The sequence below is a fragment of the Fusarium redolens genome (genome assembly GCF_020744475.1).
Source record: "Fusarium redolens strain MPI-CAGE-AT-0023 chromosome Unknown BKA55scaffold_24, whole genome shotgun sequence".
Taxonomy (NCBI): Eukaryota; Fungi; Ascomycota; class Sordariomycetes; order Hypocreales; family Nectriaceae; genus Fusarium; species Fusarium redolens.
In genome coordinates this window covers 493472-519707 of record NW_025763687.1, presented here as the reverse complement: position 1 = coordinate 519707, position 26236 = coordinate 493472, and the positions used below count along the sequence as shown (strand labels likewise).

The 26236-nt window shown below is 48.0% G+C and overlaps 11 protein-coding genes across 11 annotated transcripts; 5 read left to right on the top strand and 6 right to left on the bottom strand.

The window, feature by feature from the left end:
* Positions 1-484: 484 nt before the first annotated feature.
* Positions 485-3997, bottom strand: BKA55DRAFT_211209 (uncharacterized protein). The gene is made up of 7 exons (XM_046185160.1): positions 2736-3997; positions 2453-2680; positions 1888-2403; positions 1628-1837; positions 1221-1535; positions 1002-1163; positions 485-945 (listed from the first exon to the last, which is right to left on the bottom strand). Exons 1-7 carry the CDS (start codon positions 3928-3930, stop codon positions 575-577), a joined length of 2997 nt encoding a protein of 998 aa, XP_046042831.1. The 5' UTR covers positions 3931-3997; the 3' UTR covers positions 485-574.
* Positions 3998-6325: 2328 nt separating this feature from the next.
* On the top strand, positions 6326-8269 carry BKA55DRAFT_211201 (uncharacterized protein). The gene is made up of 4 exons (XM_046185158.1): positions 6326-6398; positions 6493-6782; positions 6844-8045; positions 8096-8269. Exons 2-4 carry the CDS (start codon positions 6631-6633, stop codon positions 8101-8103), a joined length of 1362 nt encoding a protein of 453 aa, XP_046042830.1. The 5' UTR covers positions 6326-6398; positions 6493-6630; the 3' UTR covers positions 8104-8269.
* BKA55DRAFT_211202 (uncharacterized protein) lies at positions 8270-9162 on the top strand. The gene is made up of 2 exons (XM_046185159.1): positions 8270-8476; positions 8524-9162. The coding sequence occupies exons 1-2, from the start codon at positions 8435-8437 to the stop codon at positions 9082-9084; spliced, it is 603 nt and encodes a 200-aa protein (XP_046042829.1). The 5' UTR covers positions 8270-8434; the 3' UTR covers positions 9085-9162.
* A 31-nt stretch (positions 9163-9193) lies between these two features.
* BKA55DRAFT_211194 (uncharacterized protein) lies at positions 9194-10180 on the top strand. The gene has a single exon (XM_046185157.1). The coding sequence runs from the start codon at positions 9487-9489 to the stop codon at positions 9784-9786; it is 300 nt and encodes a 99-aa protein (XP_046042828.1). The 5' UTR covers positions 9194-9486; the 3' UTR covers positions 9787-10180.
* A 522-nt stretch (positions 10181-10702) lies between these two features.
* Positions 10703-11780, bottom strand: BKA55DRAFT_583986 (uncharacterized protein). Its single transcript, XM_046194260.1, has 2 exons — positions 11140-11780; positions 10703-11079 (listed from the first exon to the last, which is right to left on the bottom strand). The coding sequence occupies exons 1-2, from the start codon at positions 11694-11696 to the stop codon at positions 10848-10850; spliced, it is 789 nt and encodes a 262-aa protein (XP_046042827.1). The 5' UTR covers positions 11697-11780; the 3' UTR covers positions 10703-10847.
* Positions 11781-13117: 1337 nt separating this feature from the next.
* Positions 13118-15679, bottom strand: BKA55DRAFT_526577 (uncharacterized protein; the record flags this gene model as incomplete). The annotated part of the gene is made up of 3 exons (XM_046188856.1): positions 13118-13393; positions 13535-13566; positions 13708-15679. 3 exons carry the CDS (start codon positions 15677-15679, stop codon positions 13118-13120), a joined length of 2280 nt encoding a protein of 759 aa, XP_046042826.1.
* A 1784-nt stretch (positions 15680-17463) lies between these two features.
* BKA55DRAFT_696899 (uncharacterized protein) lies at positions 17464-17787 on the bottom strand (the record flags this gene model as incomplete). Its single annotated transcript, XM_046200317.1, has 1 exon — positions 17464-17787. The coding sequence occupies one exon, from the start codon at positions 17785-17787 to the stop codon at positions 17464-17466; it is 324 nt and encodes a 107-aa protein (XP_046042825.1).
* Positions 17788-19511: 1724 nt separating this feature from the next.
* On the bottom strand, positions 19512-19770 carry BKA55DRAFT_583981 (uncharacterized protein; the record flags this gene model as incomplete). The annotated part of the gene is made up of 1 exon (XM_046194259.1): positions 19512-19770. A coding segment is annotated over exon 1 (237 nt), but the record flags the coding sequence as incomplete, so codon positions are not given.
* A 1196-nt stretch (positions 19771-20966) lies between these two features.
* On the top strand, positions 20967-22048 carry BKA55DRAFT_211157 (uncharacterized protein). Its single transcript, XM_046185156.1, has 3 exons — positions 20967-21188; positions 21245-21416; positions 21471-22048. Exons 1-3 carry the CDS (start codon positions 21096-21098, stop codon positions 21839-21841), a joined length of 636 nt encoding a protein of 211 aa, XP_046042823.1. The 5' UTR covers positions 20967-21095; the 3' UTR covers positions 21842-22048.
* BKA55DRAFT_696898 (uncharacterized protein) lies at positions 21851-22482 on the bottom strand (the record flags this gene model as incomplete). Its single annotated transcript, XM_046200316.1, has 3 exons — positions 21851-21923; positions 21971-22245; positions 22291-22482. 3 exons carry the CDS (start codon positions 22480-22482, stop codon positions 21851-21853), a joined length of 540 nt encoding a protein of 179 aa, XP_046042822.1.
* Positions 22483-23948: 1466 nt separating this feature from the next.
* BKA55DRAFT_526693 (uncharacterized protein) lies at positions 23949-25634 on the top strand (the record flags this gene model as incomplete). The annotated part of the gene is made up of 3 exons (XM_046188870.1): positions 23949-24542; positions 24597-24958; positions 25142-25634. The coding sequence occupies 3 exons, from the start codon at positions 23949-23951 to the stop codon at positions 25632-25634; spliced, it is 1449 nt and encodes a 482-aa protein (XP_046042821.1).
* Between the last annotated feature and the right edge of the window lie 602 nt (positions 25635-26236).

Genomic DNA, 26236 nt, shown 5'->3' with positions numbered 1-26236 from the left:
GGCAGATCGTTGAATTTTGCTTGTCTCACTAGTAACATGAGGTAAGCGTTCCGGATCTGCACTCCGGAACATGTTCCAGCCGCTGGTGACGGGGCGCCAACTTCAGCCTCTAGATTGTGCGGTTATCCGTGTAAGACGGATGAACCCTGTTTCACACCGCATCCCTGTAACTGGGCTGCCCTGTACTTGATAGTCGCCAGCAGGTACCTCTCCCTGTTGTGTTCTTATGCACGGGACCTTTGACTGAACACGCTTTTATCCTTGGCGGCTTTTCATCGACCTCCACAGCCTTCACGCGGTGACACTGACCTGTCGAATTACATGTCCAATAAGACTGATAACACCTTTACAGGAGAAATCTAAGAAACTCATTATTTGCTGTTTGAGTGGAAAAACATGATATGATTATTAGATGGGGCATTTTGACTCCGCTGTACTCGCGGGGGTCTCCAGGCCACAATGTGACTCAACACAACCGTCGGTGGCCACAGCGAGAACGTCGATTTGTGATAAGCTTGGACTAAGATAATAAACACTGGAAGATAAAAATCCTCTTATATACAAAGGCCCATTGCTATTCTACTGCTGTTCCGAAAAGATCTTTGTTGAGACTTTCGAGAATCTCTATCATCGTTGTCGTCTTTTCCACAAAAGTCTCCCCCCTTTGTAATTTTGACATGAGATTCATAATCCTTGGGTCAGTGACCCCTACCTCAGTGAAAATTACTGACATACAGCCGGAGATGAGGCTCAATGCCATCTTCTTTTCTTGGTATTCCTGGGAGGACTCTTGATCCAGCGTTAAAGGCCGGCGGCGTTTTGCTCGACCTTGATCTTTTGCGTCTGATATAGTCCTTTTGCGCCCGGAAAGTTGAGTAGATTCATCGAGGATTTCTAGTTCTGTTTCTTCAAGACCGCTGCCTGATGGAGCTTGGGTCTGTCGTTCTACCACTTGGTCAGCATATTATTCTTCTTGTCCGTTACCAAACACCAGTATTTACCTTCCTCTTCTTGCGCGATATTCTTGACCTCGGACTCTAGATTCACAACAAACTTCTTTTCTTCTGGTTTTGTCTTGACCTTCGAAATCAATATCTGAACCTCCGGCGTGTTGCCTCCTCGAATACATGCTACAGTGTATCGCGCGAATAGAACACGGCAATCTTTCAGACCATTTGTTAGCCTAAAGCTATGTTTGAGATGAGCAATGAGGTACTCACTGTTCAGGTCATCGTGCCACTTAGATTCCCATGGAATGCCCTTTGGCCAAGCTGCTGGTGATGGTCCAGTCCCGCACTTGCCCGAGTGGCCCTTCTTGAAATAGCGACTTGCTCTCGCGCCGAGAGATTTCCACGTCTTGCGTTTAATACCGGGAAACTTTTCAAATACCTTCAAGAGTTCATCAGTTAGGCTATCGTCCTTATCTGAAGCATCTCCATTGCCGTGAGGCTTCGCTCCAAGTGCATAATATCCCTTGTTTTCATTGTCTGTCAAAAATGTTGCCCCATGCTGTGCGCTTTTCAACAGGCACTGGTCTGCGCTCATAGTTAGATATTGTATTAAAGGTGGCCCTAACCTCCTGGCAATGGGAAGTGGCAAAACGATTCCGAACAAGACAATCACTAACCTTGCCTTGTGCAATGGCCCCAGTAAACCAGGGGAATATCTCCAACAAGGTGCACTGCCCATAGCGCACAGAACTGTTTAGGGTTTCCGTCTCTCATGAGGAGTGCCACAAGGGCGTATTTTGTCAACATGGCAAGGTCGCCAAAGTAAACTTTTGCAGTCGTCTCTCTAGTAATTGAAAAAAAAAGAGAAGCCAATAAATCTGTAAGCTCTGCCTTATGTTAAAATAGAACGCGAGTATAAGACGTGGGAGTACTTTACCTTTTTTGGATTTATTTGCCCAGGGGTCGAATGGTTCTTCAGGCCACCATAATGGATTGCCCTGGTGCTTGGATTGCCTTGTTCCTGAACTGGATGCCTGGCGAAGTAAGATCAGAATGTCTCGTGCTTGACGATAACTGAATACTGAGAGCTCGGCTTTTATAAATTCCAAAAATGTGTCGTTTGAGTGGTCTACACTGCCAGCATCTTCATGTTGATTGCGTTCAAGACTTGATTGGTTGTCATGGGAAAGTTTCTTCGCTTTGTCAAGCAGCGTATCGGCTCGCTCTAGGATATCATCTCTAGTAAGTCTGTCTTCCACCCTAACACGTTCATTGCGTTCTTTCAATTTTGTATCTGTCCAAATTTGTAGGGTTCTCAAGACTTCGGGAGGATGGATGAAAGCGCATTCTTCAAAGGTGGATTCTGACTGGAAACAAATTTCCAGTCTGTCATGGAGCATACTTTCTTCCCCACACTGAACCTTGAGCGTCAGCTCGAAGGGAACAACATCATCTTCATAGTCAATATTAAGTTGGGACGAAAGAATCAATGAGGGACAGACCTGATTTGCGTTTTAATGCTTGGATGTCCATCTCCCATCGAGCAAGATCCAAAAGCATCTTCAATGCTTCAGTAGCAGCCATTGATGCCGGACTTCCCCGACTACCCTCCTTCTTGACCATCTCCATAGCCTCATCTATGAGCCCTTCGACTGTTACTCTCGCCTCTTGTGCCACAGGATGACCTGCCACAGCCAGTCTCAAAAAGTATGTTAGCAAGGCAGTGAGCTCTACAAACATTTTGGTTAACAAGCCATTTATTGGCGTCTTGAAATCCGTACATACCGTTTTGAGTAAAGCATGGATCCCCATTCGTAATCTTGCGCACATCGGTAGGCCAATCGTATGTACTGCGTGAGAAAGCCTTCTCCCATGATATTGCGAGTGACTTCGCGATCCGATAACAACAGTGGAAGATGCCGCAGTATATGCCATTGAGGGTGTTTTCCTGCGTCTCGTGGTCTACTTTGATGTTGAATACACGATAACCCTTTGGTTTTATACGTCTAAAGCGCTTCTTACAAGCGACAGATGTTCTTCCGGGAAGTTGGTCATTAATTTCCTCCCAATGACCTCGGTTCTCATTTTCGAGTTCTCTGAGTTTGTTTTCCTCATCCAGTGACCATGGAGTAAATTGTGGAAGACTAACGACCAGTTTGTGGCACTTCTGGCGGTGACATCTTAGCTCGAAATCTGTGTATTCGTCGGACTTCCCGTGCGTCTCCTGACACTCACTACACAGTCGCAAGTTGTCCGGGCAGTTATCAGGTACGTGGGATCCTATTCGTTTCCGTTGGTAACATTGAGGACATGCGTCGTATCGCATAGTCACCGCACTCTTGCCCTTGACAAATACGGTCTGAAATTGGCTTCCTGTGGGTAGCTTTGAGGATCCTGCAACGGACCGAAGAGGTATATTCTGGTCGGTGCCTTTGACATTGTTTTGATTCCCGCCTGAGTCTTCCGTATAGTTGCCAGAGGATACAGAATAGGAGTCTTCTTCAACCAGATCACATGTACCTTCACTGTCACCACTGGCAGCTGGGTCGGTACTGCCGGGAGACTGGTGAACATCATCATCCGTCAAAGATTCCGGCATTGAGCTAATTGTCCCAAGATCACTCAATGGACTATCACTGGACGCGCTCTGCGATAGATGCCCCGGGTTGATCTCGCTGATAGGATATGCGGGTGATGTCTGGCGAGAAGAAGCACCTAAGTTGCTGGACGAGGCTCTGGATGCCTTTGCCTCAAAATCTTCGACTTCACTTCCAGACTCAGATGATTCAACTTTGCGATCGGCCTCTTCGCTCTCATCGGTAGTTCCATCTCTTTCTTCGTACTTCCAGTCGTTTTCACCTTCCGCATCTCTCAGGTAGTAGTTGCTTTGTGGGAATACCGGGTACGAGTTTGAACAGTTTTCGTCTGGAGATTCTTCCTTTTTTACTCTGTTCGGAGGCTGAGGGCTAGGACTTATCATTTTGATTTGTTAAAGCGGCGAGTATGAATCTTTTCCTTGACTGTTCAGTGTCTCAATTGAATAGCTGGAACTGCGGTATGTTGAAGAAAGAAAGGGGCCGGGCCTGTAATTAAACGTTCTAAAGTCGCAGGGATTTTGAAGGGGAAGCTAGACAGAATGGGGGCGCCAATCTTACGGCGTCCAACCAGTGACGAATATAGGCAAGTACGTACTGGATATTATGCCTAGTATCCACGGTACATATCTGGCCCAACATGGAAGATTTGGGTGATTATTCGTCTATGAATCCGGCTTAGGGCAAACTCCAAGGGCAGAGCGAGACGCCAATGCTCAGGGGTATTGATGCCGGGGGTTGCTATGTAAAGTACTTTCACGCTACACGGTTACCCATTCGACCAGGAATGGTATTAAGAATTGTCTCCAAGGCAAGAGTAAAACTGAGAAAGGAAGCAAAAATAACACATGAATTATATAGTCCCGGCTATTGGCCCGTCGTTATGTGATCCAACGGAGAGTGTATCATTGCGACCATCAATGAGAGATGGGACTTGGAAATATGGACGATGGATGGTAAAGTTGTTCATACATGTTCCTTACCATGTTCTGCTCGTCACTCTAAAGCCTAAAAAGTGACCGTGGACCAAAGGCGCCAGGTTCCTGCCCGCGGTTGTAAAATACAGAACCCCGTAGCGAAACCTATAGAAAAGCAATTCGTTGATCACATGCGGCTGCGCTAAGAGCCTCGCTATGACATACTCATGACAGGGATGTTCAAGGAACCTGGGCTGTTGCGGCCTGGTTTTAAGAGGCGGATTGCAACTAGATAGCATAAGCCAATACCCGTATGTATTGGTTCTCTAGCAGCTGACTGACATTTGTTGAGGTCCCCTTGATATGACTATGGAAGCTATGTTCATCTACAAGGCATATCTACATTTGGCAAGAGCGACAGGAAAATTGGACGCTCGGAGAACACCAACGAAAGTCGAGGTGGGGTGGCTCTGCCTGCAAATAAGGAAGTTCGTGTAAAGACCTGCGTTCATTTCAACAAGGCGATGTGATTGCGCTATGCTCCTACATACGTCAGCGTCATTAATATTCCTGGCCCATGGCAGGGGTGTTCACAGGCATCTTAAAAAAAAACCTTTATCACACAACGCGAACTCGGCCCATCTGAGAATGATCTACGCTTTACCACCCTACCAGAGTCATCATTTCCCGGCCAGTCTCGTCTCAACAGCCATGCTAGTGGCAGGGGTTTTGAAAACTGACAAGGCCACGCCGGCCCTGAGTTAGGGTGCACAGACGCTCGCTAGTGGTTTATCTCCTGCCAACAAGCAGGAGGTATACAGTTAAATTTAACTCATTTCCATGTCACATATGTAGGAGGCCAGGGAGACTAGTGAGACATGACCTTGCACCCCGGAAGCCTTGTTCGGGCTCCCGGTGGCGCTCGCTGCCAGATCGTTCGCTGGTCCATTTGAAACTAGATTAAGCGACACCGGTAGGAAGCCCGACAGGTCAGTCATTTGGTAGCATTAGGGACAGGGCAGGGACTAACGAGTCCAATGGCCCTTGCTATTCATGAGAAAGATTGAGAGGAAGTACCGTCTATATTAGCGTACGCCAGAAATAAGCTCCCGACCGTATTGAACAGCTGCAAAAAAACAGATCCGAGATCTTACAGTATACCGTAAGGTCTACACAGATACCTATGGTAATCTTCGGGCCTTCACTATAAGAAACCTATATCGTGAAAAAAAAATACCGTGTTATTTATTACCTGTGTTAGCTGCCCAAAGTTTATTCTTACGGCTTGCAATTCCTAGGTAAGCAACCTAACATGATGACTCTTTCCTTGCCTCGATGTATACGAAACCTTTGTTCATCTGCCAAGACGATCCATCTAACTCATCACAAAACTACATACAAAATGGCAGCCTCTCCGGCTGTTAAAATGTGCCGCGTGGACCAGGATTCATGAGTCATGTTGCCACCTCTCTGTACGGATATTCGTAACCCGCATGGCCAAAATTTGTTGTGGCTGTCTGAACGCCCCTGAGGTGGAGCATATAAGCGCTGGCGGCTTGTTCGTATCATGGCAATATCCCCGGATGGAGTCTCCTGGAAGGAAGATCCTGGTGGAAGTCTTTGACGAGTTGGCACCTTTCCCCAGCCGCTTCCCCGTGAATAGCCTGTATGTGTCACAACTGCAAAATCGAACGCTAACCTGGTAGCCTAGCGAGCCATAATCTGCAGGCGAGGTCAGGGCAACCAACAAAAGCTCAAGTTGAGTCGGATATTCACCACCTTCATTTGGAGCCCCACATGTCCCACAATAAGGCATGCCCTACCAACTGGACGACGCCCCTGCCCAGCTTATTCATACGTATATCAGAGGCCCTGGCGAACTCGCTAGTGTAAAGGATAATATCCAGATCCCCAGGCCGCGTTATCTTCTACATACTGTAAGTACACTTTACGCTGACCCCTGGTGCAAGACGCGCTACGTCTGGCCGCTCTTCCAATAAAGGATAACCAGAAGGTTGATTAGTATCACAGGTCTCTGCCCACTAGAGATCACATCCGGCATTGTCAATCCTCGGCCCCCTTGGCATCAGTTATTTTCAGACTTCTACTGGAAGTGCTTCCTACTTACGATTGCTCCGCACTCACTGCGTCTATCAATTTTCATCCGGCATGGCGCCTACCACAAGAATGAGAAAGCTTCCTGGCGACGCACCTAGAGCGAAGGCCATGGAAGGAAACCTGATAGCTGAACGAAGAGTACAATCCAAGTCAAGACGGAAAAGACGTACGGACGGCGCTACAAATAAAAAGGTTCAGGCACGGTAAATTCGTCAACTGTCCATCTCATTCAACCAGGCAACTAGCTGATAATATTCAATACAGCCTTCAAAACCATGAAGACAAGGTTACTATAGATCTCACTGTTGGAAGTGCCTGCGACAACCAGTCGACAGAAAACAGTCCCCGCGGCGACCGGAGAGTGTCTACCATCAAGTCAGAAAATACCGGCTGGCATAATACACAATCCAACGGAAATCGAACAGTAGCATCTGATCTTGTACAAGATGGGGCTGAGCTACTTGGCGTTTCGCAGCCGCAGCCATTGGTACCAACCATTGATCTTACAGACGATTTGAATGACGACGAAAGCCATGAAAACAGCAGACTCACTGCTGGTATCAAGTCAGAACCGCTGAACACAGAGGCCACCGATATTATTGCCACTACTAAAGATAGAGGCACACGACCCTTCGCTACTGAAGAGCTGATGGTAGAAAATGAAAGCGAACAGGAAACGTCTGCAATCGAGTTAGGGCCTCAATCGACCTCCTGCGAGGCAGTAATAGCTGCCGCTGGTGATCATGCAGAGGCGAGTACTATAAATCTCACACCAGCACCAAATCCAACAAAGGATACTGGGCTCCAGGAAGGCCCAATTGGAAAGGCTCATCTTGGTGAAGGCTTGGCAGATATTGGGCAGGGAACGCCGCAAGAAGTACAACGGCTTCTCAAGAACAGCTTGAAGGTGGTTCAGCAAAATATCAACAATCTTGAGACGAAATTGAAGGCGATGGATGAGAAACGCGAAAGTTTACAACAGCTTCTCGAGATGAGAAATCAGCACGCCCAACATCTCACCGCCTGCATAAACAAATCTGAGACTGAAGCAAAAAAGCTCGAGAAGCGCCGCAACAAGAGGAAGGGCGCAGTGGATCGTCACATGCTGAAGACCAAACGACAACGTCCATCAGTTCCGGTCGACAAGACTGACCCGCCGGCATGTGTGCAAGAGCCAACTGCAGCTGCTTCTACAACAGTCACATCACCAACTACACATATCGTACTTCAACCGCCTGGCGTCGGATATCACGGCGCTTCCGCTCACGAAAGCAGGCCCTTAGAAACGGGACCCGACACTTCGCGCGGCGTCATACATGATACAGTTAATCCAGCTATCCAAAGCCAGAGCGCCGATGTCGAAGAGGTAGAAAACCAGATATTGATAAATTCTAACGATAGCCAGCTTCCTCACCGCACACCCGGGCTCATTGAGTCTAGAACAACATGGGAAGAAGTGAAACAAAGTAATTTATGACCTACCCTAAGAGGACGCTCGCTGACTAGATCGGATGAGGTACATGAATCCGCCGAAGGACAAACACGCAAAGTAATAGAAAGCTACGGAAAGTGCCAGTGCAATGAGAAGACAGACAGGCGATGTGATCGCGACTGTACCAACGAAGGAGCTTCTTTCTTGTGCGACGACAAAACATGCAGTATTGACAGGGAAGAATGCCGAAATCGCTGGCTCGAAAGCTGGCCCGGTGAGGAAGACGAACTCAGTAACTATCTTAAAATCCGGGAAAATTCAAGGTTTGGGAAAGAATTATTCTGGACTGGTCCTGAGATCAAAAAAGATCAAAAAAAGCGTATTGCCGAATACAGAGGACAATTAGTCTCCACTGGCGAGCTTATGCATCGAAGAGAGGAACAAGATGGCGATAGTATCACTAAGGTGAGGGCATTCCCACTTCTACGACGAGACCTTCTGACATTCGAAAGGGACACTTCAACTTTGAGGTCAAATCTCTATCAGGGCCTGAGAAACTGTGGCTTGATTCAACATACAAAGGCAGTGCTGCGAGGTTTGCAAACCATAGTTGCAAGCCAAACTGCAACGTAATCGAGTTTCTGGATGGCCATGGCCCCAGGCTGTTCCTCGAAACGGTCGAGCGTATCAAAGTTGGAGACGCCATTACCATCAAATACGGCAGACGGGTTCCTCCAACATCTTTCAGGGTCACGGTTGGTCCAATGAGGCATGATGAACCAGTCTGCTATTGCGATCATGAAACATGCCAGTGGCGGCTGTCTGACGCGATACGCAATTTGGAAACTTGGGTTCAAAAAGTGCCAGAGAATTGGTCTAGAGAAAGAATGGCAGAGGAACCCTTCCCTCGAGCCATTGTATTAAGCCTTCGGGGTGCCAGCCACACAATTAAGGTTCATGATGGAAATTGCGAACTTGGGAATGAGAAGTTAACACTGTCGGATGCTTGCGGTAAGGTCCTGCCTTCTCTTCTGCAAATGCTAGGCCCGACCTTGGATCAGAATGGTAATTAAACTCACGTGCTGGAAAATAATTATTTTTTCTAAGAGCTAATAACTCTTTACCTGGTAGCTGGTGTAAACCTCTAATAGTCTAATAAATAAGATTAATAGCATATTACTTCTGGCACCAAGTTTCTCGGAGCTGGGAAACTCCCAGGGTCACGGTTTGAGCAAAAACATGATATGACTATTTGATGAGAGTATTTAGACTCCGCTGTCCTTTTGAGCAACGCGTTGACAGACCGCGACCATCGCGAATGACGCAAGATTGAATAACTTAGTCTTGCCGAGGAGTCATGTTGGAAGCTTTGTCATGCTTGATCAAGTCAAGAAGACCCCTGCTGGGGAACAGGACGTGCTGAGCTAAACTATCTATAATTGCTGTCGCATCCGAACTCACCAAGAACACCCACAATGTCCACTTGCATCAACGGAGAGCGCCGGACGCCCTTTCCCCCAAGTGGCACCTTCCCTACTCGCAGCCAGCCTTACGGTAGTTTCAAGCACATCGTCTTGGACGTCAAAGCAGGTAATCCAAGGAAAGTCCTTATGCAACGGCTATTCCATCTAGTTCATCCAGCATATCATCGGCACAATGGCGCATTACTTTCAAGAGGGCATCCCGTCAGCGGGAACAGATCCCTCTCCAGCCTAGAATTCTCTTGCTCAGATAGACCAACTAGCTTTCCATACCCTAAAGCAGGAAATCCATGACCCCTAAGATCGCCAGTAGCTTCAACCTAGAACCGTGCATCCTTGGGGAAAACCCTCGCAGGAGAAAAGCCCCAAGGCGGCTAGAACGCTGCTCTGTGGGCGAGGTAGTCGCCTCATTCCACAGTCTCCAGGTAAGCTCTGTACCATTCGACCCGGCGGTTTTGTCAAGTGGTGTCAGCCAGTGAGACAAATTGTCGAAGCCCGGTTGCGTTCCGGGCAGCAGCCGGGGCTGAAAAGAAGAAGAGGGTCTCTGGGCAGTATGCGACTGCAGAGATCGGTTATGCAGCTTCCGAGCTGCAAAAAGGGCAGCGAGCCATGTGGGGCCCGTGCGTCGAGGTGGAAAGAAGTCGCAGATAACACATAGGAAATGGCGCCCGGAGGCGATGTCAAGAGCGCGCGAAGCTCAGTGTCGTTGAAGACACTCGTCACGAAGAAAGGTCAACTCTCTGAATCCGTTTCTTCCAGCAGCTGTTAGGGTCCCGTTAGCCCCACAGTTGCTTTTGCTGCCATTTTGGACTGCAAAAATTCTTTACCCTAGCAAAACGCTAACAGCGGGTGCCCAAGGAAAAAGTTTTACAGGAGAGAGTTAGAAGTGAAGGGAGAGGAAGTGGACGATCTCGCTGTAGGGTAGGGGGCGGTAAATATATGGAGCAGGCTTCATGGTAGTGGAGGCTGATAGTCTCGGTCTACTTGGGCAATAGTTTAGCAAAGTCTGGGTATGGAAGACGCTGAAGAGAGTCCAGATTTGTGAACGAAGCTTTTACGTGAACTTGTGCTTGTGGAGTCATTATTCTCTGCGCTCGCAAGAATCATTGTCGCAGGAATGATGCGGGGGGTGATGAGGGGTTGATGCGAAATGATGCGGGGTGATGAGGTTGATCTTGGATAACGGGGCTGGTGGTCTAAGCCCCTCCATATTACAACCCCACTTGGTGGTGGAGATGAGGCTGAAGGGGACTTACCAGACGAAGAAGTCAATGCCGTATGAGTGCGGTAGTGCTTGCGATGGTCTGTAATTTGTTATTTCTTGTTGTTTGTCGCAAAGATAAGACTTGTCTCACCTATTCCAATACCATCGCGGTAAAGCCGCGCGCCGTTCTATCCTCAGCGCAGCCAGACGCTCTGTATTCGCGCAATTGCCGAGAACAAAGCTCATCAGCCCTACGTCGTTTGCGCCATGTCGGCGTCATTTTTCCCGCCATCTCAACACTTTCCCAGCCCTCAACTATCGCGCGCACTGGTATATCCTCCGCATTATAATCCTCGATCGCCAGCTCTTCAGCGGATAACTTTGTGGGTTTAACCAGTGTTTTGTTGATTGCGCGCCAGATATTGGGTTTAACTTCGTGGTAGTTTGATGTGCAATTCGTGGGACTGGAGCAGTGGCAGAGGACAGGGGCTTTGGGGATAATGACGTCGACTTCTTCGGGTGTTGGAGGGAGGCCTGAGAAGAGAGGCTGGATGGGTATGAAGCCGTTGCCGGCGGATGGGAGGATCGAGTTGTCGAAGGCCATTGTGGTGGGATAATGCTGGTTACTCACGGCGTAGTTCCAACCGTCGTAGGTAGAGCGGTCGTGCGGGGGAGGGTTTATGGGGGGTTGTAGTATTGTAGAGTTGCTTGTTTCTGATGCCGATCTTTGCACTATGATTGGGACTACTCGGTCGTTTGGTGCTGATTGCGACTGCGATTTGGTAGGTCCAGCATAAGCTGGCGACTCGGATTTTGTTTCTGACCGTGGCTCGCTCGTGGTAGTGGCGGAGCTATTATCGCCAATGTGCCGACGAATCGTCGAGCTCAAAGAATCGAGAACCTGTAATAGATTGTCCCTCTCCTTCGTGACCTTGCCTAATTGGTCCATTAAGGTAGCTATCTGAGCATTGGAGTCGTCTTGTCGGAGGTTGTCGACCATGCTCTCCAATTGAGCGATGCGACTCTTTGTTCTCTCTCGCGCCAGGCGTTGGGCCTTGCGATCGAGTTCCCGCTTCTTGAGCCGACGGGCTTCGGCGGTTGAGGTCTGGGTTTCACTATACATGATGATCGCCTCCGGGGGTCATACTTGAAGGCAAAGAGGAAGAGTCAACGACAAGAACCTATAAATCAGTTTGTGGTCGCATACCGGACCGGGATTGGAGAGGGAGAGGAACGGGGCTCAGTCTTAGGGAGAAATTTGGGGGAACAAATAGGGGCTTTTAATGGGTGTTGGATAGTATCTGTGCCTCAAGCCAGGACAAGTGAGCTTCGGTGTTAGGATGATCTGGACGGGGTTGCGGTATTTATATTTTGAAGCTCCCCATGTTGGTGGTTGCCAATCAACCATCTCCCATACATTGAAGAGGATGAGTGGCTTATGCTGCCGTTACTTCAGCCCGCCACCTTGGAGAAGCAAAAGGATGTCAAGAAGATGGGATATGACGACTGCCTTGTTTGTCTACAGTACTACTGCCTTGCCAATCGGGTTGTAGATCACGGCCCGCGAAATGCTCTACCGGGACCCCGGACGCTAACAGCTCCATGCACTAATCTTGTTCCCCGTCTTGTCTTCTCGACCAAAGAACAAACAGGAAGTGACAGAGATCTCCTCAATGTCAACCGAGCGCTTATTGGTCTCAGTGACGTGGCAGCTAGCCAACCCAATTAAGTTGTTTCAGCTAAGCGATTTGCTATGTGGCATCTGGATGTCTTACACTTTGACATAGACCCACAAGCATTTAGGACATATGTCACCGACAGATCGTCTACAGGAGCTCAAGAAGAGCGGGGGGTTCCTCCTTGCATACTTTGTGGGTTCCAAGTGGCCACTTTTTGTCGACGCTAGAAACATCCTCTTCACATGATGCTAACATCCGGCCCATCAGCCTTGTTTCCGTTACCCGACGCACAAAGTGGCTTGATCAGGCACGCACAATTGTCAGCATCTTTATGCATCTACTAGTTGTACGAAGCTGGCGAAGTAGGACTTCCGATAACTTTTCTTCTCCACATCCCCTCCAACGTCACCTTACATCGGGCCAGACTCTCCAGGGTAGGCAATCAACCTGATACGACCTTTGTTATTTTTCTTTTTTTTCTTTTTTTTTTTTTCCCTTTTGAAGGAGGGAAAAACGAGGAATGGGAAAAGTTGATTTATGAACATCTTTGACGAGACAGCTTCACCAAGAGGTGTATGACACTTTTGCCCGATCCTATGCAGTCAATGAGTGCCTCAGAACTATCGTGATATTTTGAATTCTCAGAAGGGGGCTCCCCTCTGTTGATTCAGGTACCGCTAATGGTGCATTAAACGAATGCCTCAGAGCCCGAGTCTTGAACACCGTTTATTTTTACGATCCATCAGAGGGTGTGAGTTTTCGAATACCCTAGGCACGTAGTGCTCGATGGATTTGCGAAAATTTGGTACTGAACCGAAGGTGATGACGAAGCTGATCTCAAGAAGACCGTTCCCTGAGCCAACAGGAATGACTTACCAGGCTTTTTGAGCCCAGTAATCAAGAGGGCCAACCGGGCCACAGCAGCACCCAGTGGGAGTAGGCCAATGCTGAAAAATGCCAGGGGAACTGCTTTCTTCTTCCCTGACAATCTATCCTCATGCTCCTGAGAGTCTCCTATCTATTTGAGTCAAATCTTGCTGCCCAGCGGCTGCTCCGCTCAAAAATTCAATTCAAACTCGATTGATACTAGATTGCTAACAACGCGTCGTAATATCATGTGTGAGAATGACAAGCTGCAAAGGGGGTATTCGCAATCTACATCGAGCGGCACAAGTCCACTTGTAGGGACGTCTGATGGACAGCGTAGCTATAATGAATATATTCTAAGTTATTTACAGTATACTAACGAGAACAGTAGGGGAAAAGGTAATACAAAGAGAAAAAGAGAACCAATCCTACACACCAGTGTGTAAACGGCAAGTCAAGCCTAACCGTTGATCGGCCAGTTTTGTATCCACTGTCTGGTTTGACGGTCGTTCTCAACTATGATTTTGTTGAAGATCTCAAGAAGCCGAGACTGCAAGTCTTCTGGAGGGCTACGGTTCAACTCTGAGAGGCAAGAAACAGCAAAGAGAGTCTGCGCCTGGGCATCCTCATATACATCAGATTCATCCTTCTCTTTTAAGCGGAAACGATGGGTGAAATTCAATACGGTAATGACCTGTCTGATAGATTTAAACAAACAGTCAGGCTTCAGTTTTGAGAGGTTCTGAACATTCAGTTTTTCCTCGCAGGCCGCCATCCGGTGATATAGCGTATGATCAGGCAAATGGCTCATCGACAGCAGTGATTCGGTTTGTGAAATGGCCCATTCTACGCCGTGCTGGTTCTCGATACCATCTTCCCAGGTGCATTTTATACATGGCTCAGCCTTCCTCCTGCCACGCCTAGCCTCGTCTTCCTCTGCGCGAAATAAGAGGTGGCAGGCTCGTAGCAGAGCAGCAAGGTCAACATCATCGCCTTGGTGGGAATCTCTCCTGTTTCTCCAGGAGTCCAAGCTAATGGAGGTCAAATTCGCACATGTCGCAACTCTGTTGTGTCCATATTCGCACAAGGTCAAGTCGTCTGCAGTCTGAACCCCTCGTTCCTCTGGAGGAGTTCCGGTAATTGATTGCTCCAGATCGGAGGTCTCTTCAATTATACCCCCGCATTCTGAGGATGGCGGAGTCTTGAGTTGGTCATATCGGCCGTGTGCTGCCGACTTCTGAGCAGACATGAAGTAAATGTTGGACAGTACCCTTATTGGATCATCCACCAATACATCTTTCACTGAAGCCTGGTATCCCAAAGCGTGGTAGCACTCAATGATATATCGGATGGCTGCGACACCAGCGTTGCGATTTGGCCAGTCTACAATGCTTGTTGTCGTTTGGGGGAAATCTTGAAGTCGACGAACAAAGCTCCAGAACGAAAAATCATCAGGGACTTTCAGGAGATGGTGTTCTCCTTCAAGCTCCCTATAATCTCTCAACAAGGTACTGGACGCTTCACGCGTTCCTACACAAGTGGTTTTGAAGATTTGGTCTTTACTCCTGGCTTCAGGGGCTGGCGGCAACCAAAGGATCCTATCGCTGTTAAGGCCAAACTCGCTACCGAATTGCAAATTCAAGCCAACAATCTTGGGGATATATCTTTGGTAGTCTGATCTGGAACAAAGGCCAAGAGCTTCTACCAGCCATTGGTTGCATGAATTGGGGTTCATGGTCAAATTCAGCCTTCTGGTAGCAGCATGCGCAAGGCTGTCTTGGTGAATGCAGATAAGAACATTGAAAAAGCTTGAAACCTTATCAAGATCTATGTTGGATGGAAACATGTATCCAAGGCGGCCGAATGCTTGTGCAGTGAAGATCAACGCGTGGCTGTCAAGATACTTTAAGGGCCAGTCCAAGAAATTGGATTCATGCGTTTCGTAGTGTTCCAGTACTACCAAGCCACCCCAGACGCTGAATTTTGGCTCGTTGTGATTTGGCCACTTATCTTGCGGACATTGTAGAAGACGGAGACGCTGTTTGGTGAGATCAATACGTTCTTCGAGATTGCGGCTAGGTTCTGGGGACAGCTCGAGTGTCTTTTCCATGCTCTCGAGGAGCTGCAAGGCATATTGTTCACTTCCCAACTTCCGAATTTCTTGGACATGGTGTCCAGGGTCAATAAGGCCTCGTTTCCATGCCTCACGGAGACATATCAGCTTGAGTACCTTCCGGCTGGGCAGCTCTTTGAGAGGCGGCGGGTGTTCGAGTCGGCCAACGTCTTCGGAAACGTTGATGCAGGTCCCTTCAGCATCATCCCACTTGTTGAAAATTGCACTGGCTATCTCGCCTCCGCGAGTCACATGAGATGTAACTTGGGAAGCTTCGAAACAACGGCCCTGGTTGGCCGTGAGGGTACTCCGCGGGATTCTCATGGTAGAAATAAGGTTGCATTGAGCAGGAGACTCGAGATTGTTCTGAACTGACAAAGGTGCAAAATGACTTGTATTTGAAGATTAAGGCTTCAGGCGATAGAGGCTACTAATGCAAGGACAGACAAGGGGGTGGAAGGGGGGGGGGGGGGGGGGGGGGGGTAGCATTATATTTCGCATAACCACATCATGCCCCCCTCCCCTCCCACCCAGCGCCCTACCCCTACCCCCAAATAAAGTTTCATCTCTTTGGGACGACTTCCGAGTCTTCTCCAATATGTCCAGGTGCATCAAACTTCTTGCGGTACAAAAATCGGCAGATTTCAGCAAAAGCAAGCATGGGATTTTCAGCACACCGTATTCTCATTAGTCTGCCAGAGGTTGTGGGTCCATTATGCTTACGATCGCCAAGATCAAAGCGCGCCTGGACGTGACTACCGAGGAAGGCATGAGAAAAGAAGTTGATGCCAACGTCAATACTGAATCGGTACTCCACAATGCCATTTCGTTATGAATATCCGCAACGGTACGATACTCTGTTGCGAGGTGTCACCAAGACTCCATCCCAGAACATGGTTCCCGTGCGGCTATCAGCAGATGCTCTCGCGTGGCTCGTCGGGTCTAGGGTTGGTAAAAGTTTGAACCTTCAACGATCCAACCCTTCTCGATTTGAGCATGACAGAGAGGTGATGTGGCATGGAACCGAGGATAGTTGGTACTCATAAGCAGTGCCTGCCAGGTTCCCTTTTTCGGATTGCCAAGGAACTTTCATTCTTTTAGCACAGGTCTGGGGTTCGCTCCAAACTTTATTATGCCGACACAATCTTCTACTCAATCCCCCACATGCTGAATTCGCCTGGAAGGGTGTTAAGTAATCCATCAGACTGTATCAGGTGAAGTTCACTGGCATGGAGGATGTGTATGTGCAAGACAGTCAATCGCGTAAGATTCGGCACATGGGCGTTGCCTGCGCGCCTCAGGGTCAAAAACGATAGGCAGCTAGTCTTAATTCTATGAATCATCTCGCAACGTCAATGTGCATATCTAGGTAGTGTAAAGGTCTTGAGTGTATTCTCTATTGAAATCATAGTCATCGTCAGATCGTTCCAAGCTTTCATCTCAAGCTTTCATCTCAAGCTTTCGCTTGATGCCTTAGCATGACTGTTTCTGTTCCTTGCATACCACAATGTTCACCTTCTCACTACTGTTACAGTGGCACTACTCCCGCGAACTCGTCCGGTCGTTGGATGAATCCCAACTCTGCCAGGAGACGCATTCGTGCCTCATGTGATGGTTCATGTGATGGTTCCTGGTGATGAGAAGCACGGAGCGGGAGTCTTTTTCGATGTCGAGCACTCTCTCGAACGTGGTCGATCGTCACAGTTCCTCTGGTTTGGCGTGCCCTTTCCTTGTACCTGACGTGGGCGGCCGCACGACCACGGTATGCTCACCGACTGCTCTACCTTCACAATTCCAAGAAGCGGTAGAATTCTGGGCCGTGAAAGAGGACAGATCAAGTTATCTATTAGTAGATTTCGGGCTAGCAATCACTGCCTGCGTATATCTCAATGCTTAGTCTCTGCTCCATAGCAATCCGACGATGCTATCAGCCATACATTTTTACACCACGGCAGAAATGGGAAAGTTCACCACCCTTTAGAGTGTCATCCGTCGCTGGCCTCCTTGGAAAAGTATTGGTTCCAGCTGATCGTATTTACATCCTCGCTCGTCTTCATGCAAGGCTTCTCATCGTACTGCTTCAAGTTGGCCATATCGTGTGATGTATGTCATCGCTTGAGGACAGCATTTGCTGTCGACGACTTCTGTTGTCGCTCCCAAATGAGATGGCGTCGAAGAGACTCGGTCAACTCAGTCTCCAACATGTTGCGACGAGTGGCGCGAGATGACAGCGCACCTTGAGGCTGAATGTGGATTGGGCCTGTCATGATGGGCTGAGCGTTGGATCGAGGAACCTCATGGATTGGCTTGAGTCTGGGACCACGCATGCCGTTCATCATGAGGGGAGCCTTATCAGAGACATTAGGCGAGACACCGTGTGAAGGACCCATCGCCGTACGAGAACAGAGAATGCCGATAATTTCGCTGAGCATTTTAGGCTCGGACGTGGTCAGTCTTTAGCCCCCTTAACGTTGCGATGCAACAGCTAACAAGACCAGGCTAAGCATTGCGGCAAACGACTCCAATCCTAGCATAATTTATCTGCTATAAATGGATTTAATCACGACTTTGTCCTACAGGCCCTGGAAGATGTATCCTGTAACTGTTCCCATGCATGAAGGCATCAACCAGGTGCCAACAACTGAAACTGTTGACAAGCAGCTTATTCATGGAAGCGTTTGAAGTCCTAGGATCAACTCCCAGGAAAATTCCAGAATCGCAATAGTAATTTAGCAAGTTTAAGTATTCAATCATATATGGAGAGGTTGATTGTGTACGAGATCGAGCGTTCGCATTATCAATATAAGCTGAAAATAGTCGAAAATAGTCCTGTATTGTTGGGAAATAATAATTAGGGTTGCGCTGAGTTGCCTGATCCACGGTCGATTTGCATTAATTTCCGTGTAAGATGAAGACGGGACCAGAATATGGAGTCGTCACCCTGCCAACAAGCTTGCCTTCACATTACGCTATGCTCATTGGTCCTTCTATTATGTCCCACCTTTCATCTCAGCCACGAGGTCATATAGCCTCACAATGTCCCAAAAAGCGGCCAAGTCGGTCGCTATCCCGAAACCGACACAAGCCAGAGGACAAGAGAGGTAATTGAGAGGCTGGTCGACAGCTTTTGGCTTCGCGTTGCATCCCCATTTGAGGACCAAGAAGCACCAGTGGACCAAAGATAGCGGACTGATCTTATAAAACAGCAGTATCAAAAATACCTTCTTTCTCTAGCTAATTAGCTTAAATCTTAGGTACCTCTGCTTATCTAGCTATGCCACCTTGAGGTTCGTATCTGTGGCGTTGACCAAGAGCCAATCAATACCGGAGCAGGCCAAATAAAAAACGTCACTGGTGCTTCTTGGTGATTGGCGAGGCATTTCCCCAACAAGGTTCAACACTTGGGATTACCTCATCTGCAGTGGCTTCATACTCACAATAATGGCATCTACATTTTTGCGGATGCGATGACCCTGAATAGCAGCAGGATCGAGTGTCATATGGACAGCCGAGGCTATAAAGGTCGGTTGTACGGGGATGTCGACAGTGAGGAGCCCGGATTATCGAGATTCAAAGCAGGCGCGAATGGTTGCCATTGTGACGGCAAAAGTTTTCGGCAATAAAAACGCACCGGAAGAGGCAGAGTGTAGGGTAACATTCTATTACTGCCGAGGTCAAGGCCTATCGTGACGTCTGATTAGCCGGAACTACAGGGCCTGAGAGAATTTGCGCCGTCCATTTATCAATCGAGACAATTTGCTTTCTGCTTCCTAATCTGGTTAGCAGAGATAGGAGGGAATAAAATCTCTCATCGGGAGCAAAACATAATACTGTAAGTGAGTGACTCACAAATTAATCTCGTGAGCGCATTGTTTGAAGAGACTAACCCCTCAGCGGGGAACTTTTCTTTTCCATGGCAGTTGGGCTTTACCTATGTTTGGGAAACCCTTGGGGGGATCATCCGGGACAATGTTAAGACACCTAACGTTTAAACGCCAATAAAAAGTCTGCATTATGCTGTTTGAATCGTCTGACCTGTTAAAGGGGATGCTGAATGTGACCAATGGATATGTCGTACGTGACCATGCTGGAAACGTGGAAAGCTTTTGTGTCGTTAGCAGACTTGCATCACCCTTTCACAGACGTTGTCAGTGTGTATGTATATTTTTCGTCCGGGGGGCCGTAGGCCCCAAAAAGTCTCCTAATGGAGCACAGGACGTGCTGGGCTAAACTATCTACAATCGCTGCCATGCTGATTCTCGCTCGGATCATCTGTAAGGCCTCTTGGATCGGAGCCGTATACATGCTCGAGCGTTTTCTGTACTCATTACCTCCAAGAGGCACCTCTCTACTCGTAGCCAGCTCTCCGGTAGTTGTCGGTGAAGCACGTCCCATGGACATCAATACAGTTGATCTCAGCAGAGCTTCCCCCCAGCAACGCTTCTATCTAGTTCATCCAGCATATCAGCGGGAGCTATTCCTCTCCAGCTTAGAACTCTCTTGCACAGATAGATCAAGTAGCTTTCCATACCCTGAGGCAGGAAGTCCACGATCCCTTATGATCGCCAGTAGCTGCAACCCTAGAACCGTGCATCCTTGGGGAGAACCCTTGCAGGAGAAAACCCCAAGGCGGCTAGAACGCTGCTCTGTGGGCGAGGTAGTCTCCTCATTCCACGGTCTCCAGGTAAGCTCTGTACCATTTCGACCCAGCGGTTTTGTCTAGTGGTCTCAGCCAGTGAGACAAATTGTCGAGGCCTGGCGGTGTTCCAGGCAGCAGCCGAGGCTGCAAAGAAGAAGAGGGTCTCTGGGCAGTACGCGACTGCAGAGATCGGTCAAGCAGCTTCCGAGCTGCAAAGAGGGCAGCGAGCCATGTAGGGCTCGCGCGTTAAGGTTGGGACACCAAAGGGCTCAGAAAATCGAGCAGCTAACGGCTGCTGGTGTTGTTCAGGCAGTCAAAGCTGTAGTAGTCGGTCGAGGCAGCATTAAACTGCAGGCAAAGGCGAGGGTGAGGGTGCGATGACCCTCAATGTCAAGCAGCAGGATGCTGTAAATGTCATCTGGACAGCTGAAGCTGCAGAAGTCGGTCGTACGGGAAGTCGAGGGGCACAGAGCCCGGAATGTCGCAGGCTCGCGAAGCCGAAATGTCGAGGTGAGAAGAAGTCGTAGATAAGACAAATGAAATGGTGCCCGGAGGCGATGTCAAGAGCTCGCGAAGCTCAGTGCCGTTGAAAACACTTGTCACGAAGAAAGGTCAACTCTCTGAATCCCTTTCTTCCAGCAGCTGTTAGGGTCCCGCTAGTCCCGCAGCTGCTTTTGTTGCCATCTAGCAGAACGCTAACAGCGGGTGCCAAGGAAAAACTTTTACAGGACAGGGTTTAGGGAAAAAATTGTTACTGAAGAAGAGGGGCTGTGTAGGGTAACCTTGCCACTGCTACTGTGGCAATCACCCGACGCGACGTCACAGCCAATAATTTGCCAGCACTGCGGGAAATATTCTGGGTAATCGCATCTGCAACAGACAGTCGAGCGTCCCGATATGTAATAAACCAATTGAATGCAGGTTACTTAAACGCAAGATGGTTCGTGCCGACCCGTGTATGCATCTCAAATGCCAAAAGCATCTAACCATCGCTGATTTGTTCCTGATTCCGATCAGCCACGATAGGTTGTCCATTGGACCGCGTAGAACAAATCAAATCATTCGCCCATTCTTGTCCATTTTTCACCTTTCTGAATTATTATGGCTACAACCAACTGCTCTATTACATGCGACTGCTGTAAGGAAGTATTTACTTCAATACATGACGCGAGAGCGCATTTAGATGGTCTTTGGGTAAGCCATTAATCCAATCACGGCCGAATGTATTGATGTTCTCTAACGTTAGGTAGAACCATGTCAAGTCGTTTGAAAATAAGCTTTTGGATCAAATGACATCTTCGGAACCAATTTCTGCCCCAGCACGTAAAAAGCGACGTCGCTTGTATCTGAAGCCGAAACAATGCGATGAATGTAAACAAATACTCAAGGGCGAAGACTCTCTGAAGCGACATGCTCGGACACGTATGACTTCACGACTAGGCGAGATTGACTTGGAAATCGAGCTAATTCCACTAGATGATTCTTGGAATCGGCCCTGTGATGAATGTAACGCGACACATGAGTTCGCAAGTGCATATATCTCACACAAATGTACTGATGGAAGGAAGCCTGATAAGGGCACGGAAAATACCCGGGAACAATTTGTGGAAGACCGGTTGCATCAGCAACATCAAAATGAGACCGCAATAGAGGCCATCTCTATCAGGGCAACAGCGACAACCAAGCCAATTGAGGCGACCGAGGTAGCTGGAGCGATTGAGATAAATAACGGAAGCGTAGAAGGAGTTCCATATCAAGAGTCATTAGATGCAAACAACTCCCGACAATCACTATGGCAAAACGATTGGGACGCTATACAAGATATATTGTTTGATCTGGAAAACTAGCGCTTATTGTTACTTCTTAGTACCAAAAACTATTGCGCGACCATTTTCTAGTCGATGTCCTAGTACCGGATCAACGAAGAGGCTGTTGTTTGTTAGAAGACTGCAGCAAGGTGATAGGTGATATCTTACACGCCGCCTTTTCCTGAGTCGAATTCCTTTCTGCTAAAGCGATCTGCATCCTCACGAGAAAGATGGAAAGCATGGTCATCATCACACATGGTGTCAAATTCACGACAATGAGAGTCCTCAAGACATACGAATTTGGAGTGTGGCTCGAGTAGATATATGACCATACCAGGTTTTACTGTAGAAGGGTTGTCCCAGCAGTAGAAGTCCTGAACCGTACCCCAAAGATGCTTGAACTTGGTCACTTTGGGGTAACAAGCAAGTAAATCTTTGGCCGACTAAGGATGTTAATTATTGTGATTTAGAAGTAATATGCCACTCACCTCATTTGACAGAAGATCATCTTTGAAAAAATGGTGATCAACCTGGCCGGCGCGACCTTCCTGGTATAATCTTGCAACCTTATCTCCAATCTCCGTTATTGGTTCGAAGAAATATCCAACTCGATTAAATTTTTCGACTGAGGATTTGATGTTCTTATCATCCTTCGGGTCAGATTGTTCTGGTGAAGGCATCTTGAGCGGGGTAGAGTTTGACGTCATTGAACACAACTTTGGGTAAGAAAAAGCTTTCAGGTGCTTAATTTATACTGAGTGGATTTATGCACTTAATGAATGCTTTTCTAAGCACCCTCTGCGGCATTTTATAGCCTTCGTTTGAACCTTACATTCGTGCTTTATACCCCAACAGCATCAATATCAAAGATCTTCTAGTATGTGCTTTTCTTCACGCGGTCAACCGGGAAACCACTGATTAGATTACAGACCGATTGATTACAATATAAAGACGATGTCAGAGTCCGATATATGTCAGAATCCAGGATGCAAGGATGGTTGGATTGATGGAACGCGTCGATGCACTCTGTGCAATCCTAAGTAAAGCTGACGAAAGTGGCTATGGTGGGATGCATATCATCCGGCGTGGGTGATCTTCTATCGCCTGCAGATAGTCAGTCCAGGCCTGTATTGAATTTTTACTTTTTTTGATTTAAGCCCCAAGAATGTGTCTTAGGTATGTGGTCATATTAGTTGTTGGCAGGTGTTGGCGGGTATTGGCGGGTGTTGGCAGGTGGTGGCAGGTGTTGGCAGGTGTTGGCAGGTGTTGGCAGGTGTTGGCAGGTGTTGGCAGGTGTTGGCAGGTGTTGGCAGGTGTTGGCAGGTGTTATGTAGCGTAAGAGGTGGGATGGCCACTTTTAACAGGGGGCTTATGCCACCGCTCATCTCGACTCCACCAGAATATGCAAGGGTGTTGGCCTGGAGAGATCAGCGACAGACCCTTGTTACTGGCATCCGCACCCTTGTATCTTCAGCCGCTAATCTTAGAACGTGTCTCCGATCAGCCTAATACAAACCTGGTACTAGCGCCCCCACAACGAACTTCAAGAACACGAAGTTGATGAAGTCGCTGTCAAGGAACTCCAGATGTTTTTTTATGTGTAGTATACGTGTATTTATAATAAAGAGAAACAGATCAAGAGAGGATGAGAAGTGTATTGTAAGAGATCATCAGTCTCGTTTAAGCAAAGCACGTATACAGCATCGTGAGCGACCTTTCGGGCGTTCTCTCTAGACCCCTGCGAATGCAAGGTGCGCAATGCAGGCTCGAGACTGGGAAGTAGTTGCAGGGTACGAGAGAACGGAATGTAGCCATGGCTGACTTGGATGGCAACGTTTTGGTAGAGGATCGACAGCCGTGTCAGGGTAGACGACTAGGAACTGCTCAACGGGGATGCAGATAACATCTCCAGGTCTGGGCTATCGCAGCTTCACCGGTCCGCAAGCTGTGTGTCGCTCATCAGGACATCAGAAAAAACAGAAAATAGTCCCAGCTTTTGATTTTATCTTGTCATGTCAATACTTTGAATGACCTGAATTACAGTCTTCCCGTATTGCCGCCCTGCAATACGATCACTACTCTACCAACGCATCGACCACCTGTCAACCCGCATGAAGGAAGGGTACCTAGCTCCTGAAGCGGAGAAATGGAGCGTTACGAGAAGCGACGTCTCAGTGCGAAATCTAAAATTGCCAGAAAGCTTCAAATTACCTCTGAAGAAGTTCAAACAGCATTTCCAAGTGCTGGCCTAGACTTTCTGACGTCTATCCTGGACATAAGCCACCAGGTCAAAGATTGGAACACCATTCTCGAAATACTAGACCAAGCACGTCAACTTCGGTATAACAAAAAACCTGAGAGAGTTAGCCAAGTTGCCGAATGGACTCCCTGGGATGCTAAGAGAGCCAAGGACATAATAGCCCAAGCCATTACAGCTCGTAGCGACTCTACCACCATCAGCAGCACCGCAGTTGGGACCAGCGCTGCTCAGACTCAGTGCTATTCGAGCTCGACAGCGATCTCTCTATCTGATGAAAACGTAAATACCTCTGGGCAAAGAGTTCACGTCATATTCTGCGGCGTGTCGCGGTATCGTGACCTTGTCGAAGAGAATTCGGACTTTATAAGCATTCAGATCGATCCTGCTTATAGCTCTTACGGTGATAAACTTCTCCAGCGTTTCACTCTAGAGTATCTTTGCGAACTCGAACGTACCCTTGGACGTGGTCTCGTCGCGAGTGTGGCTCCTGATGCATCAAGCCAGGAAGAGCACATCGCAGATCCCAATAGTCAGCACCAGTACCAGTTCGTGGTACATCAAACCGTTGTAGCCATGATTGCCGCTGAAAACACTGGACTTGTCTCCCTAGAACTTCATGGCATGAAATGGGTGTCAGATATGGTGATGAAACACGGATTTGCTAGCCATGTGGCGGACGTTGCTGCCGAAAAGGTCGTGGTGTTTGCACCATGGGATAGCGATTATATAAGTGACAAGATCACAGAAGACTTCTACATGCAAATGCAAGAAGCCACCGCATTCCACAGGAACTTAAGCCTCTATCCGTCCCGGGACGAGAACTACGCAGAAGGGCATAAGCTTCTCGACATTGCTGCCCTCGACGGGATCGCGCGACGTCCAGGAACTCCTCCCAAGTTCTCCTTTCGACCACGGACTTGCTATGGACACGGAAAATGCACCATGGCCGACTGGTCAGGCACTATGGTAGTCAAGCGTACATTTAGTAGTGGAGCAAAGGATGTTTACATCGATTCCTGCGAGAAGCCATCTATGTGGAAAAATCTTGCATGCACTGGGCGCAATCCAGAGCTGAAGAGAGCGAAACCACAACGCAGAGTCACTTATTTTCACCAAGAATACATCAAGAGCCTGGATGACTTTGGCGAAATTCGCGTGATGATGTGCGGGGACGACATAATAGAAGTTTCCCGTACTCAATGGATAACAACAACAACTCGAGATAAGCCTCGTCGGAAGCTTCATGCTAGGGCATTCAATCTAGATGATGATCTCTCGTGGTTTTCTAGTGATCCAGAAGAACGGAAAGGAAAATACTCTGAGCTGGAGGCATTTTGTGTGTTCTGGCGTCGAGCCCTTATCGAGTTTTTTGAAGTGACGAGGAATTTTGAGTCTGCTCGCGTTGGATTGAGGCTGGATATCGGCATCTCACCTAATGGCGACTTTTGTATTAATGAGTTTCCTCGTTGGTTTGGCGCGAACTGGTTTAGCGAGCAGATTCGTGGCCCCGGATCGACCGAAATTGCTAGAAAATGGGGTGAGAGACTTGCTCAGGAGATATCACGCCGCTGAATTGTCCTCTGAATTGTGATGACAGGTGTTTTGAGTTGTTAGAGCAGTAATATTTATCTGGACTTATCTGGACTTATCTGGACTTATCTGGACTTATCTGGACTTGTCTGGACATCTGTTATTAAGATATCCAATTGAAGCTTGACCTTCTTGTAAGGTACTATACCTCGAAGATGGATACTCGGCTCGAATTTAATTCTTATGGATAGTGACCAATTGCCCTTTATATCGTCCGTCCATTTGACCGTCGACTTGAGACTTATTTTAATGAGTGTCAGGAACTCCACTCTACACTCGGTGCTTGTAACATGCTAGATCCCTTGACTCTCTTACTCTGGTTCCTATAATAGGACCCTGTTTTGTGTCCCTAAAGCCAATGCTTCTATTCCCGCAACAGGCAAAATAACATAGAGTTGACATTGTGCCAAACGACCAACCACTGCATAAATTTCCTAAACATCTCACCGAACGGTCGAGTCATATGCATGTTCTGGCCGTCGGTGAAGACATCCTTCCAATGCCCATACATATGCTCGCACCAATCTTGCAGTTGGATAAAAGGATAGTGACGACCGCATTTATATCGAGTGCAATGCAACTCG